Source organism: Plecotus auritus (assembly GCF_963455305.1).
Source record: "Plecotus auritus genome assembly, chromosome: 3".
Lineage (NCBI taxonomy): Eukaryota > Metazoa > Chordata > Mammalia > Chiroptera > Vespertilionidae > Plecotus > Plecotus auritus.
Window position 1 is genome coordinate 120367431 of NC_137772.1, and position 15641 is coordinate 120383071.

Below are 15641 nucleotides of genomic sequence, written 5' to 3' on the forward strand. Positions count from 1 at the left end.
TACTTTTGGTCTGGGGTTTCTCCCTTGTAGACAGCATATAAATGGGTCTTGTTTTCCGATTAGTTCAGCAACCCTTTGTCTTATTTTTTTTTTAAAAATATATTTTATTGATACTTTACAGAGAGGAAGGGAGAGGGACAGAGAGCTAGAAACATCGATGAGAGAGAAACATCGATCAGCTGCCTCCTGCACACCTCCTACTGGGGATGTGCCCGCAACCAAGGCACATGCCCTTGACCGGAATCGAACCCGGGACCCCCCAGCCCGCAGGCCGACGCTCTATCCACTGAGCCAAACCGGTTTCGGCAACCCTTTGTCTTTTGATTGGAGCTTTTCAATCATTTACATTTAAAGTGATTATTGATTTGTAGGGATTTATTGTCATTATTCTTTATAATTATTAAGTTCTTTTTTTTTTTTTTTTTTTTTTTCCTCTTAAGTCCCTTTAGCTTTTCTCATAATATTGTTTTGGTGATATTGAATTCCTTTGGCTTTTTTTTGTCTGGGAAGCTCTTTATTTGTATTTCAATTTTCAATGATAGCCTTCCTGGGTAAGAGTAGACTTGGTTATAAGTCCTTACTTTTCATCACTTTGAGTATTTTGTGCCAATTTTTCTGGGGTCCCGGGTTCGATTCTAGTCAAGGGTCTGTACCCTGGTTACGGGTGGAGGCAACCAATAGATGTGTTTCTCTCACATTGATGTTTCTGTCTGTCTTTCCCTTTCCCTCTCGCCCTAAAAAAAATTAATGGAAAAATATTCTCAAGTGAGGATTAACAACAACAACAGAAAGATTCTCTCTGTCTTTAACCTTTGCCATTTCAATTATGATGTGTCTTGGTGTGGGTCTCCTTCGGTTTATCTTGTTTGAGACTCTCTGAGTTTCCTGGATTTGTATGTATTTTTCCTTCACCAGGTTTGGGAAATTTTCAGTTACTATTTCTTTTTTTGTTAGGGTGTTACTATTCCTTCAAATAGTTTTTCAGTCTCTTTCTCTCTCTCCTCTCACTCTGTCTCCCTTCTGATATAGATGGTTTTACACTTGGTGTTGTCTCAGAGGTTCCTTAAACTATTCTTAAAATAGTTTTTTTCCCCACTCGGATTTGATTGCCTATTTTCTGCTAACTTGTCTTCCAATTCACAATCCTCTGCTTTATCTAACCTACTTTTGTTTTTTTAATCCTCACCTGAGGATATTTTATCCATGGATTTTCCAAAAGTGGAAAGGAGGGGTGGACAAGTAGGAATGGAGAGAAAGAGAGAAACATCGATGTGAGAGAAACACATCTATTAGTTGTCTTTTTTGCACATTCCCTGACCAGGACCAGGGATAGAACCTGCAACCCAGGAATGTGTCCTTGATCCTTTGGTGCACAGGTTGACTCTCTAACCACTGAATTATGCTGGCCATGGCTATCTAACCTACTTTAAAATTTTAAAAAAATATTTTTATTGATTTCAGAGAGGAAGATGAGGAAGAGATAGAAACATCTTTTTAAAAAAATATTTATTTTTATTGATTTCAGAGAGGAAGGGAGAGGGATAGAGAGATAGAAACATCAATGATGAGAGAGAATCATTGATTGGCTACCTCCTGCATGCTCCCTACTGGGAATCAAGCCCGCAACCCAGGCACGTGCCCTTGGCTAGAATTGAACCTAGGATCTTTCAGTCCACAGGCCAATGCTCTACCCACTGAACCAAACGAGCTAGGGTGAGATAGAAACATCTTAACTATAGATATAAAAGGCTAATATGTTAAGTGTCTGACAGGTCACTATGATGCGTACTGACCACCAGGGGGCAGATGCTCAATACAGGAGCTGCCTTGACGCACACTGGCCATTTATAGAGAAACGGCACTGTGGACCTGGCGCCCGCAAAGCAACACTCGGCTTCTCCCAAGTGGGACACAGGCCCTACCACCACCCTGGAGTGACACCCCACCAAATTGCAGCCAATGCTGCTGAGACCCCATGGCGCAAAATGCCGCCCATAGCCCAGCCCGGAAACGGTCGCTGTGGGCGCCGGGTAATATTGTCACATAGCAACACCCGGCTTCCTCTCCCTAGCGATGACTAGCCTCCTTGCAGTTTCTTCAGCCCAGTCACATGACTTGCTTTATAGCCAGGTGGAAACATTTTACACTTTAACCAAATGTCTGTGAGGCGTTTTCCCGTGCCTCATCTCATTTGATCCTCATAGAAGTCCTGGAGTAGATAGATAGGAGACTCAGTAGAATCCTATTTTCTTTTCATTAGTCAGAAAACGGAGATTTAGAAAGCTTAGAAACTTGACCTGACTGAAAGAAGTAAGAAATGGTGGACCTTGAAAATGACTTCAGGTTTTCTCACTGCACAGAATATAGTCAAAAACTGCTGCAGTTAAATATTTTACCCTTTGTTCTCCCTGCATGATCTACAATAATAATCTGCTTTGTGTTGATATTTATTGCTACAACCATTGCGCCACACAGGCCAGGCCTAATGTAATTTTGATTCTTTATTGTATATTCTTTATTTTAGATATTCTTTATTTCTCATTGGTGCTTTTTTATGGTTTCTTTGTTATCTATTTATTTTTTGTTAATTCTCACCTGAGGATATTTTTTTCATTGATTTTTTTTAGAGAGAGTAGAGGGGAGGGGGAGAGACAGAGAGAGAAACTTTGATGTGAGAGAAACATTGATGTGAGAGGGATACATTGGTTGGTACGCTCCCTTGACCTCAATCAAACCCTTTTGTCCATTGGCTGATGCTCCATCCACTGAGCCAAACCGGCTAGGGATCTTTGTTATTTTTTATACTTATTATTTCTGTGTTTATATTATCACTGAGTTCAAGCATTCTTCTCTTAAGTTCTTGGATTATCCTTATAACCATTGTTTTGAACTCTTTACCTGGTAGATTACTTGCCTCCATTTCATTTAGTTCTTTTCCTTGGGATCTTTTATGTTTATCTCATTTGTGTCATGTTTCTTTTCTCCCTATTTTGGTTGCCTCTCTGTATTTGTGTCTGTGTATTAGATAGATCTGCTATATCTCCCAATCTTGGTAGAATGGCCCTATGTAGTAGACGTCTTATGGGGCTTAGTGGCACAGTCTCCCTGATAAACTGAGCTAGATGACCTTCATTTGTTTTTAAATCTCTGATTAGCGAGTCAGGTTATTTAAAAAAAAATCTTTATTGTTGAGAGTATTAGAGATGTCCCTTCTTCCCCCCCCCCCCCCCATCCCCCGTCACCTTCCCTCCTCCATCCAGTTCCCGCTCTGTGCCTTCACCACCCTGCTGTCTGTGTCCATAGGTAAGATTTTCGGTTAATCTATTCCTGCTCCCCCCTCACCCCCTGTCTTCCTTCAGACTTCTCAATATGTTCCATGCTTCCCTGCCTCTGATTCTATTTTATGCACCAGTTTGTTTTGTTCATTAAATTTCTTGTTTGTTTAGTTTGATTTTTAGATTCAACTTTTTTTTTTTAATATATTTTATTGATTTTTTACAGAGAGGAAGAGAGAGGGATAGAGAGTTAGAAACATCGATTAGAGAGAGACATCGATCAGCTGCCTCCTGCACACCCCCCACTGGGGATGTGCCCGCAACCCAGGCACATGCCCTTGACTGGAATCGAACCCGGGACCCTTCAGTCCACAGGCCAACGCTCCATCCACTGAGCCAAACCGGTTAGGGCTAGATTCAACTTTTGATATGTATTTGTTGTCACTTTCCCTCCCTCCTCCCCCTCCCCCTCCCCCTCCCCCCTCCTCCTCCTCTTCCCCCCCCTCCCCCCCAACCCCCCACCCCCCTGCCAAGAATACCCTTCAGCATTTCATGTAATGCTGGTTTGGTGCTGATGAACTCCTTTAGCTTTTTCTTGCCTGTGAAGCTTTATCTGACCCTTAATTCTAAATGAGAACTTTGCTCGGTAATATAATTTTGGTTGTAGGTCCTTGCTATTCATCACTTTGAATATTTCTTGCCACTCCCTATGGCCTGCAAAGTTTCTGTTGAGAAATCAGCTCAGTCGTATGGGCACTCCCTTGTAGGTAACTAACTGCTTTTCTCTTGCTGCTTTTAAGATACTCTCTTTGTCTTTACCCCTTGGCATTGTAATTATGATGTGTCTTGGTGTGGGCCTCTTTGGGTTCCTCCTGTTTGAGATTCTTGTGCTTCCTAGACTTGCCTGTTTCTTTCACCAGGTAGGGAAAGTTTTCTGTCATTATTATTATTTCTAGAGGCCCGATACACGAAATTTGTGCATGGGGGTGTGTGTCCCTCAGCCCAGCCTGCACCTTCTCCAATCTGGGACACCTCGAGGGATGTCCGACTGCCCGGTAGGATTGGGCCTAAACGGGCAGTTGGACATCCCTCTCACAATCCAGGACTGCTCGCCTGCCTGTCTTCCTGCTTGCCTCTAACCGCTTCTGCCTGCCAGCCTGATCACCTCCTAACCACTCCCCTGCCAGCCTGATTGATGCCTAACTGCTCTCCTGCCAGCCTGTTTGCCCCTAACTGCCCTCCCCTGCAGGCCTGGTCACCTCTTAACTGCCCTCCCCTGCAGGCTTGATCGCCCCCAACTGCCCTCCCTTGCAGACCTAGTCCCTCCCAACTGCCCTCCCCTCCTGGCCATCTTGTGGTGGCCATCTTGTGTCCACATGAGGGCAGCCATCTTTGACCACATGGGGGCAGCCATCTTGTGTGTTGGAGTGATGGTTAATTTGCATATTACTCTTTTATTAGATAGGATAGAGGCCTGATGCATGGGTGGGGGCCAGCTGGTTTGCCCTGAAGGGTGCCCCTAACTGCCCTCCTCTGCCGGCCTGGTCACCCCTTACTGCCCTCCCCTACAGGCTTGATCGCCCCCAACTGCCCTCCCTTGCAGGCCTAGTCCCTCCCAACTGCCGTCCCCTGCTGGCCATCTTGTGGTGGCCATCTTGTGTCCACATGCGGGCAGCCATCTTTGACCACCTGGGGGCAGCCATCTTCTGTGTTGGAGTGATGGTTAATTTGCATATTACTCTTTTATTAGATAGGATAGAGGCCTGATGCACGGGTGGGGGCCAGCTGGTTTGCCCTGAAGGGTGTCCCGGATCAGGGTGGGGGTTCCCTTGGGGTGTGGGGTGGCCTGGACGAGGGGCCTGTGGTGGTTTGCAGGCTGGCCACGCCCCCTGGAGACCCAAGTGGAGGACCTGGTATCTGGGATTTATTTATCTTATGTAATTGAAACTTTGTAGCCTTGAGCGGAGCCAAGCTCCTGCTTGCTCCGTGACCACAGCCATTTTTGTTGGGATTTATTTATCTTCTATAATTGAAACTTTGTAGTCTTGAGTGGAGGCCAGAGCAGGCCAGAGCGGGGGAAGCTTGGCTTCCTCCATTGCCGGGGGAAGTCCAAGCCTTCTGCTTGCTCCAACTCCGTGGCTGCTACCATCTTGGTTGGGTTAATTTGCATACTCGCTCCTGATTGGCTGGTGGGTGTGGCTTGTGGATGTAGTGGAGTGATGGTTAATTTGCATATTACTCTTTTATTAGATAGGATTAGATAGGATTACCAGAGGCCCAGTGCATGGATTTGTGCACCGGTGGGGTCCCTCTGCTTGGCCTGCAGGAATTGGGCTGAAATTGGCTCTCCGACATCCTCTGAGGGGTTCCGGATTGCGAGAGGGAAGTTCTCGGATGACCCACCCCAGAATTGGGCTCCCTCCTCTCTGGTTCTTGGTTCGTAACTCAAGAACCGCAGCTCGGCAGCTCCTGTGTTGAGAGTCTGCCCCCTGGTGGTCAGTGCACATCATAACTACTGGTTAAACGGTCAAAGGGTCAGAAGTTCACGTAGGCTTTTATATATAGAAATATAGATTATTATTTTTATAGGTTAATGTAACATCTTGCAAACAGCATGGTATTTTTGAAAAATCTTTTATTGATTTCAGAGAGGAAGGGAGAGGGAGAGAGAGAGAGAAACATCAATGATGAGAGAGAATCATTGATTGGCTGCCTCCTGCACACCCCCTACTAGGTATTGAGCCTGCAACCCGGGCTTGTGCCCTTGACGGGAATCTTACCCGGGAGCTTTCATCCGCAGGCTAATGCTCTATCTACTAAGCCAAACTGGGTAGGGCTCTCATTATTTCTTCAAATAGGTTTTCAATATCTTGCGCTCTCTCTTCTTATTCTGGCAGCCCCATAATGTGAATCTAGGTATGCTTAACGTTGTCCCAGTGGCTCCTTACTCCTTATACTATCTTCATATTTTTGGATTCTTTTTTTTGGTCTTCTGATTGGGTGTTTTTTCCTTCTTCAATTCCAAATTGTTGATTTGATTCTTGGGATATTGAACCCCTATAAATTATTCTTTGTTTCAGTTATTGCATGCTTAATTTCTGACTGGTCCTTTTTTATGTCTTTGACTTTCTCACTAAGATCCTTGAAAGTCCCATTAAGATGTTGAGTTACCTTATAACCATGGTTTTGAACTCTGTATCCATTAGCTTGCTTGCTTCTATTTCTTTCATTTGTGACATGTTTCTTTGTCTCCTCATTTTGGCTGCTTCCCTGTGTTTGTTTCTATGTATTGGGTAGAGCTGCTATTTGTCCTGGAGTTGGTAGAGTTACCTTGTGTAGTAGGTGTCCTTTCAGGCCCAGTGACTCAACCTCCCCAGTCACTGATCTGGGCACTGTAGGTGCATCCCTGTGTGGGCTGTGTGCACAAGTCTTGTAGTAGTTGCACCTTGATTGCTGCTGGCCTCATTGGGAGGAATTGATCTCCAGGCCACTTGGCTGTGAAGACCAGCTGCAACTGTAGTGAGAGAGCTGCTGTGCAGGAAACACCCCTATGGAGCAGGATTTTCTTTATTGGAGCTTTGATGCTCACTGAGTCTGCCTCTGGAGTGTGTTGCTTGTGCATGTGTAGAGTTGTAATTTGGTGTTACCTGAAGCTGACCACCAGGTGCACTGGTCTGGGACCTCCAGGGAGGTGCAAAGTCAGCCACTGCCTGGGTCCACATGGCCTGTGCACAGAGGGATCTGCACATGGCTGCTATTTCTATTGGGCTTGGAAGTACCCAGGCAAGGCTCAGCTGTGAAGCAAGGCAGGCTGGTGTTAGTGCTGGCTCTTGTGCCTTTAATTGATAGGTTTGGGGCACACTGTCACCAGTTGTAGCTTGTTTGAGATATTTTAGCAAAGTCTGAAGCCTGAGCCAGGACAGGCCATTCATATGAAAAAGTTGCTGCAAACAGCTTGTGTGGGACTGCAAATTGGATGGGGCCGGGTCTCAGGGAATCCCCAGGGCAGAACAAACCTTATGCTCCAGGCTGATGGAGACTCAGTTATGGCTGCCAGTCAGCTCTGCAATGGGGGAAGTTCCAGCACAGGAACAATTACTCCTGCGAGCATCCTTGTCTGGTAGAAAGCCACCCCTGAGTTCCTGTCCTGATACCAGACAATCTAGTTCCTCCCTTTATGTGTCGGGGCCCCCCAATTCCGCCTGGTGCTGGAACTCAGTGAGATGGAGTCTGAGCTTATGTGCTGGCCCTTTAAAAGAAACACCTGAGTCTCTAGCAATCTCTGCATCACTCAGCAACAATCCCCCGGGGTTTTTTCAGCCCATAGTTATGGGGACTTCTCTTCCCATTTCTGGAATCCTGGGATGGGAGTCTGGTGTGGGGCTGGGATTCCTTGCTTCTCATGCGCGGCCTCTGCAAAGACGATGTCTCTTCCCATTAAAAAAACCCACAACTGGCACACATGGGTGTCGGACCAGCCATTCAGCACCTCCACCCCTACTACCAGTCTCAGTGTACTTTCTACTTTACTTCTCTAGTTGTAGGATTTCATTTCAGCTCGATTTCATCTGTTCTGAATGATGATTGTTTCGTATTTTAATTGCAATTTTGATGTGGTTGTGGGAGGCATTTACCTTTGCCACCATCTTGGTTCTAGCCAGTCAGTTTGGATTTGACATTTCTTCCTTTTAAGTGTTTTTTGAATATTGATTGCGTTATTGCTTTATTGAATGGCTACAGTCTTTTTTCAATTAATAAGAGCTTTGCTATATATTTTTGTGTTTAATGCCTAATTACATATTACATTGTAATTATCAGTATTCAAATTATGATTTACCACTTCATTTGTTATAAATCACTTGGCTCATTTGAAATACAGCTTTGGAGGAGAGCTTGTGGATACTCTGGACTGTCAGAAAGTCGAATCAGTAGGTTCTAAAACAAATTATGGTTGAAATGTTGGTGGAGGCAAAAGTGACAAAACTGATGCTGTCCTACTTTGGGCACATAATGTGAAGGCCAGTTTCTTTGAAAAAGATAGTAGTTCTGGGGAAAATAGAAGGCAGAAGGAAAAGAGGAACACCAAATATGAGATGGGTTAACTGCATGAACAAAGGCATAGATGTGAGTCCACAGGAGCTGAGAAAGGACTATTTATGACAGGACATTGTGGACATCACTCATTCATATGGTTTCCAAGAGTTGGAGCTGACTCAATGCTTTGTAATACACACCACTTCCTGGCTGTGGTCTTGGGCACCTTGATTTTGAGAATAGGTTTTTTTAAAATCTGTGATTTTACTTCCATTTGTTGTTTTAATGTTTTACTGACATGAATATTTGGTCATAATATTTAGATAAATGTTAATTTTTGGATGAATGAATTATTTAAAAAATTTCAGTTATGAAAATTTTGAATCAAACGATTTTCAACATATTTATACTTTCATAACTTTCTTCAGCGGTAATGTTAAATTTTTTATGTTTGCTTAATATTAAGTGAGGACCTTATGAAGGTTTCCCTTAGCATATACTATTGTTTTACTGTAAAGTAGCCTTATTAAGGAGCTATTTTAGAATAATGTGTATATAATATATTGTTAGAAAATATACTTAAAATGCCTTAGTATTTGAAATGGAAATTGGTAGATCTTTGGATAAAGCACAAGTTTTTAAATAGAATTATCCATTTTCTTTTAAGTAGATATAAATGTATATTTTGCCATTTTCTGTGATTAGTATTATCTTGACACAGACACACAGCACTTGTTTGTTCTAAGTGGAACCAAGACTAATTTTTAAAATAAAATATATTCATTTCAGAGAGGAAGGGAGAGGAAGAGAGAGATAGAAACATCAATGATGAGAAAGGATCATTGATTGGCTGCCTCCTGCATGCTCCCTACTGGGGATCGAGTCTGCAACCCAGGCATGTGCCCTTGATTGTAATCGAACCTAGGATTCTTCAGTCCGCAGGCCAGTCCACTGAGTCAAACCAGCTAGGGCACGAATACTGATTTTGGAATCAAGCTTTGTACATTGTGTTTGAGTCCTGAGGTTGTTTTAGAAGTTTGGATAGTTTCAACTAATGTGCCCGACATACTGTTTTGTTATAGAGAAACTTTTATATCTGTTTTATTTAACTCAACAGGGTTATTGTCACAGTTAAGTGAAAATAAAATAAGACCTTTTTTATAAAATACTGAAATGAATTGGTTTTGGTGCTCTCTGGACACTAGAACCTGGTTTAACCAGGATGATTAATGGTGAGAGAATAACACAGTATATATAAAATAAAGGGACTAAGATTGTATATCTTGAGATTTAAATAATGATACTTAAAAATGACTGGTCATTAAAGTAAACATTGATTTTTGGCTTCTAGCTTTTCCATAAATACCTGGGGAAATGATATGGTCTATACAGTATTTCATAAAAATAGTTGGCATACCCTTATTTAATGTCTGTGAAAAGTAGTTACTCTGTGTCCCTCTTGTATCAGGAGAATGGTAATTCATTTCAATGCTTGATCAGCTTTTTGTGATCTTTTCCCCATTATTCATTCAAGTGCTTAAGCTTCCTGAAATTCTTTGTAGATTAATGTGGAACCTAAAATACAACTTGTTGAAACCTCCCTGACCCTTCCAGCAAACTACTCTGTTAATATAATGTGCTCTTTCTAGGGTTGTTTTTTCCTATGAATTTACTAGGTGTACTGGTTAGTAACGCGGATTTTGTAATCAAAGAAAACACTATAATTTCAGGAGAAACATCAAAAGTGCTTTATTCAGCCCTAACTGGTTTGGCTCAGTGGATAGAGTGTTGGCCTGCAGACTGAAAGGTCCCAGGTTCGATTCCGACCAAGGGCATGTACCTTGGTTGCGGCACATCCCCAGTAGGAGGTGTGCAGGAGGCAGCTGATAGATGTTTCTCGCTCATCGATGTTTCTAACTCTGTATCCCTCTCCCTTCCTCTCTGTAAAAAATCAATAAAATATATTTTTTAAAAAAGTGCTTTATTCAAAGTAATGTCCATTGCTAGCTACACATTTTCCCCATCTTTCAGGTAATTTGTGGATACTGTCCCAATAGAATTTCTCTTGTTTTGAGGCAAACGATTCAGAGACCCAATTTTCCACTTCTTTGTACATTTTGAAGTGCTGCTCAGAAAGTGCGTGTGCCATCGATTGGAACAAGTGGTAATCTGAAGGAGCAAGGTCTGGTGAATATGGTGGGTGGGTTAATACTTCCCAGGCAAGATCTTTTAACGTGTCTTTAACTGGTTTTGAAGTGTGTGATGGTGCGTCATCATGAAGCAAAATTACTTTGCTGTGTCTTCTGGAACATTCTGGTCTTTTCATGATCAAAGCATGGTTCAAATTGATTATTTGTTTCGGTATCCATCAGTATTAACGGTTTCACCTGGTTTTAAAAGCTCGTAATACACCATATCTTCCTGATCCCACCAAACGCAGAGCATTGTCTTCTTTCCAAAGCGTTTGAACTATTGATTTATAAATGCCTGGGTGTGCATTCTAGCTGTGTGGCTTGGGCCTGTTTGTTAGCATCTCTAAGCCACTTTAAAATGGGACAAATTTTATAGCTATATCAAGGGTTGTTTTGAGGATATACCTAAAAGTGGATTGTGTTTATTTCCTATAGTTGTTGTAGCAAATTACAGCAAACTTGAGGGTAAACAAGTTTATTTAAAACAGAATTTTTTTCTCTCAGTCTGGAGGTCAGATGTCAGAAATCAGTGATCTTCGGCTCCTTAAAGTGTTAGCAAGACCATGTTTCCTCTGGAGGCTTTCGGGGGAGAATTGAGTTCCTTGCCTCTTCCACATTCTAGTGACTGCCAGCATTCCTTGGCTGCATCACCCAGTCTCCTCTAATCTACCACTATGGTCACACTGTATTCTCTTGTACCTATACTGTATTCTCCATCCAACTTTCTTTGATAAAGGCACATATAATTGCATTTAGGGCCCACCCAGGTAATCTTAGTTTTAAATCTTTAATCATATCTTCAAAGACCCCCCCCCTTTTTTTTTCCATATAAGTTAACATTTATAGGTTCTAGAAATTGGGATTTGATATCTTTGGGGGTCATTATTCAGACCAATACATATAGAATGTCCCCCAAAAATGTATACACACTTTGAATAATTATTAATTTCAATGGGTTAAATCTGAAAAGAAAGAAACACCAATTGAACTATCAGAAAAAAGTGTGTATACTTTTTTTGGGACAAAAAAGACGTAAAGCACACTGCATAGTGCCTGGCAAATAAGGATTTAAGCTTTCAAGATAGGGTCAAGAAAGATTTCAGATTTTTTAAAAAACATGTTTTTATTGATTTCAGAGAGGAAGGGAGAGATAGAAACATCACTGATGAGGGAGAATCATAGATTGCACAGGCCCCACTGGGAATCGAGCCTGACACCTGCGCATATGCCCTTGACCAGAATCGAACCCAGTACCCTTCAGTCCACAGGTGGATGCTCAAACCGGCTAGGGCAAGATTTCAGATTCTTAGAAGGGTTTAATCATACAGCTACATGGGAGCCTGGGAGGATAAAAAACCAGGGTGTTGTCTTTTTTTTTAAAAGATGAGGTAAGGGAAATTAAGGACTAAACCATACCATTTTATTTAGTACAAAGGGATAAATGTATAGAGCAGAGAATTTTATTATCAGATTTTGGTTATTTTCCTGCTCAAGTGTAAGAGGGTTTATATGTTTTCGTGTTAGTTTTATAGAGTAAATAAATAGTGTGAAGGAGAGGAGGTGGTGGAGCTGGAAATTGGATATTTACCTTTCTTTTTATGTTGCTAGAGGTTCACACGTAAACTATATGAAATGATTAGTGAATAAGCAAAGATCACAGAATGGATATCAAAATTTCCTAGGGTATTATATAAGAATCATTCTCATTTAAAATAGAAAAGAAAGGGAACTTAAAAAAAATTCCTTCAATTAAAGTAACATAAAATGTCATGTACTGGCCATTTATATTCTTTTTTCTTTCTCCTTAACAGGTTCCTTGGCATGGACACAGGTTCAGTGGGAGGATTAGAACTGACTGATCAGACTCCTGTTTTATTAGGGAGTACGGCCATGGCAACTAGTCTCACGAATGTTGGAAATTCATTTAGTGGTGCACCTAATCCTTTAGTTTGTAGATCTAATAAATTTCAAAACTCATCAGTGGAAGATGATGATGATGTTGTTTTTATTGAACCTGTACAACCTCCCCCATCTTCTGCTTCAGTGGTTTCTGATCAAAGAACCATAACATTTACATCATCAAAAAATGAAGAACTACAAGGAAATGATTCCAAAATTCTTCCTTCCTCAAAAGACTTGACTTCTCAGAAGGGAAATGTAAGTGAGACAATTGTCATTGATGATGAAGAGGATATGGAAACAAATCAAGGGCAAGAGAAAAATTCCTCCAATTTTATTGAACCTCGGAGACCTCCTGAGACTAAAAACAGAACCAATGATGTGGATTTCTCCACTTCCAGTTTTTCAAGATGTAAGGTAAATGCAGGAATGGGTAATAGTGGTATCACCACAGAACCAGACTCTGAAATTCAGATTGCTAATGTTACAACCTTAGAAACAGGTGTAAGCTCTGTGAATGATGGCCAATTAGAAAATACTGACGGGCGAGATATGAACTTAATGATTACACATGTAACATCACTGCAGAATACCAACTTGGGAGATGTCTCTAACGGACTGCAGTCAAGTAATTTTGGTGTTAATATGCAAACGTACACCCCATCTTTAACTTCACAGACCAAGACTGGAGTAGGACCTTTTAATCCTGGTAGAATGAATGTGGCAGGAGATGTTTTTCAGAATGGAGAATCTGCAAGTCATCATAGTCCTGGTAAGCCTTGAGTGATATTCCACCCCATGTATGAATTTGAACTTTGGGTGTTGCTTTTTCTATTGTAGTAATCGATGCCACCTTGGTTAGTTTATTCATGTAAAGTATATTCTATTAACTTCTAAGTTTGGAGTCTTCACTAATCAGAGAGTGAAACCACATATAGTATTTCTCCATAATTATTAGAAAATCAATCATAAACTTATGTGTCTAATGGATTAAAAATATACTCCTTATATTCCACCACTAAATTGTAACAATTTGGCATTTTATTTGTGATGTACTCATTTTTTATTTATATATTTTTAGTTTTAGTTGTGTTGTTTTACTGTGCAGAGAACAAATAGCACACTTAAGGAAAAATATAATATGTAATTGCATTTAGATTTGTTTTACTTTCTCTGTTTAATTTTGACTGCCTATCTGATTTTAATTTTTACTTACTAGATGCTTATAATTTTTTATATTTGAAGGTTGAAATTTTATTCTGTGGGTAGCTTTGCTCTGTGAAAACATTATAAGAATTATGGCTTTCTCATGACCATGTTTATGGGTATCACTTTCTCTTTCACCTGTCCCCAAGCCTGTGTGTGTCTGTCTCATTCTTCCATCATTTTAGGCTCATTAGCAACTTTGTCAGCCTAGGAATTGTGGAGAATAATAAGAAATGATTAAAACTTAGGTCGTGTAGAATCCTATATAATAAAAGCCTAATATGCTAAGTGTCCGGTCATCCGGTCAGCTGTTCAACCAATCAAAGTGTAATATGCTAATGACATGATAAGGCCACTCAACTGCTCACTATGATATGCGCTGACCACCAGGGGGCAGACGCTCTGACCTGTAGGTTAGCTTGCTGCTGGGGTCTGGCTGATTGGGACTGAGCGAGATGGGCCGGACACACCCTGGAGCCCTCCCGTGGTTCCACCCCGGCTGGCCAACCTCCTGTGTCCCTGCACAGCCGAGATCGTGCACCGGTGGGATCCCCTTGGCCTGGCCTGAACCCTCTTGCAATCTGGGACCCCTTGGGGGATGTCAGAGAGCCGGTTTCGGCCCGATTCCACAGGCCAGGTGAGGGACCCCACTGGTGAGTGAATTCGTGCACTGGGCCTCTAGTACTCAATGAAATGCTAGTCATTTTTCTTTTATATTCTCTTTTTTGGTTATAATAGTAATGTCTAATTACTAGAGAATGTTTGAAAAGTCTGTAATTAAAAAATGAGGGAAAAAGTCCTCTGTAGTCTTATTAACTAAAGGCTCATGCTCAGAGTGGATGTCATTCAGTCTTTTTCCTTTGTGTCTTTTAACTTGGTTGAAATGCAACTCTGCATAATTTTGTTTCCAGTTTTCCTCCCATTTATTATTACATTGTATTTTCTCAAACCATTAACATATACAAAAAGTTTTAATGGCTGCATAATGAATGGGTATTTATATATCATACCCATACTTCACTTTTCCCATATTTGCTATTGTAGGTCTATGATGAACATCTCTGTTCAAACTTCTAATTATTTCTTTAGAGTATATTGTTCTGTCCCCCTAAAGATTTATGGCCTAAAATAGTATCTGGTTTATAGAGATTTTGAAAGAAATGTATTTCTTATTATTGAGTTTTGAAAAATTTTCATGCTTTTGAAGACCCTTGACACTGTGTGTGTGTTTATATTTGTAGGGCATTTTTAAGTTGCAGAAATATATTGTCATACTGCCTTCTTGAAAGTTCTTGCCAATTTATACTACTACCAGTTGTATATTAGAGTGTCTTTTATACCTTCCAGCTCACATAAAAGTTTAAGAAATGATAATGTTCCAGTTAGATTTTAATTGGCTATGTTGTCTCTCTTGTATTTATAAATGTCTAAAAATATGAGTATGAGAAAGAAAAGAACATTCATTTTCACCATTGAGAATGGTATATTTAATTCTAATCTGAGATCATAGTATAGGTATAGTTTTGCAAACTCTCCCCCCCATACTACTCCTTTAAATACCTAGCAATAAATCTTGAACTTTTGACTATGTCAAGTACATGTTTTATTTTGTTAATTCTCTATTTAGCTCTTAAGAATATGGTTATTAATGTATCTGGGATATGGATTGCTTTAGGAATATTTCTGGTTAAAGAGACATTATAAGAGTTGTGTTCCTCTTTACTCAAACTCTTATACAAGGCAATGTAAAGTACTCATCAGAAAAAGTAAACATATACCTGCTCTTGAGTTTATGAATTAGCTCTTGTGTTTATTTGCTATTTTTATTTGTGATATGTGATGGAGAGTTGTAAAATTTTGGCTCTCAGATTGATTAAACTGCTATCCCATGATGTGAAATGATTAGGTACCTTCTAGTTCTAAAAGTTTTTTGGTGTTGGAGGAGATGAAAATTGAAAATAGGGGAAATGTAAGAGCTGAAAAATAGGTAAAGGGAGCCATTACATTATTTATGTAGGGCCTAAAACTAATTTGA

General features: G+C 40.8%; 1 protein-coding gene across 10 annotated transcripts in view; it reads left to right on the forward strand.

The window, feature by feature from the left end:
- The window catches only part of ZMYM2 (zinc finger MYM-type containing 2), a 192902-nt gene that overhangs the window by 46502 nt on the left and 130759 nt on the right, over positions 1-15641 (forward strand). For 7 of the 10 annotated variants that reach the window (XR_013960258.1, XM_080662167.1, XM_080662164.1 and 4 more), the window contains one exon: positions 12313-13172. Coding sequence is in view for 9 of the 10 variants with exons in the window: in XM_080662164.1 (XP_080518290.1) it covers positions 12313-13172 (860 nt within the window). In the remaining variant the exon portion in view is untranslated. The remainder of the gene's footprint in view (positions 1-12312; positions 13173-15641) is intronic. The other 3 variants (XM_080662171.1, XM_080662169.1, XM_080662172.1) reach the window with 1 other exon arrangement.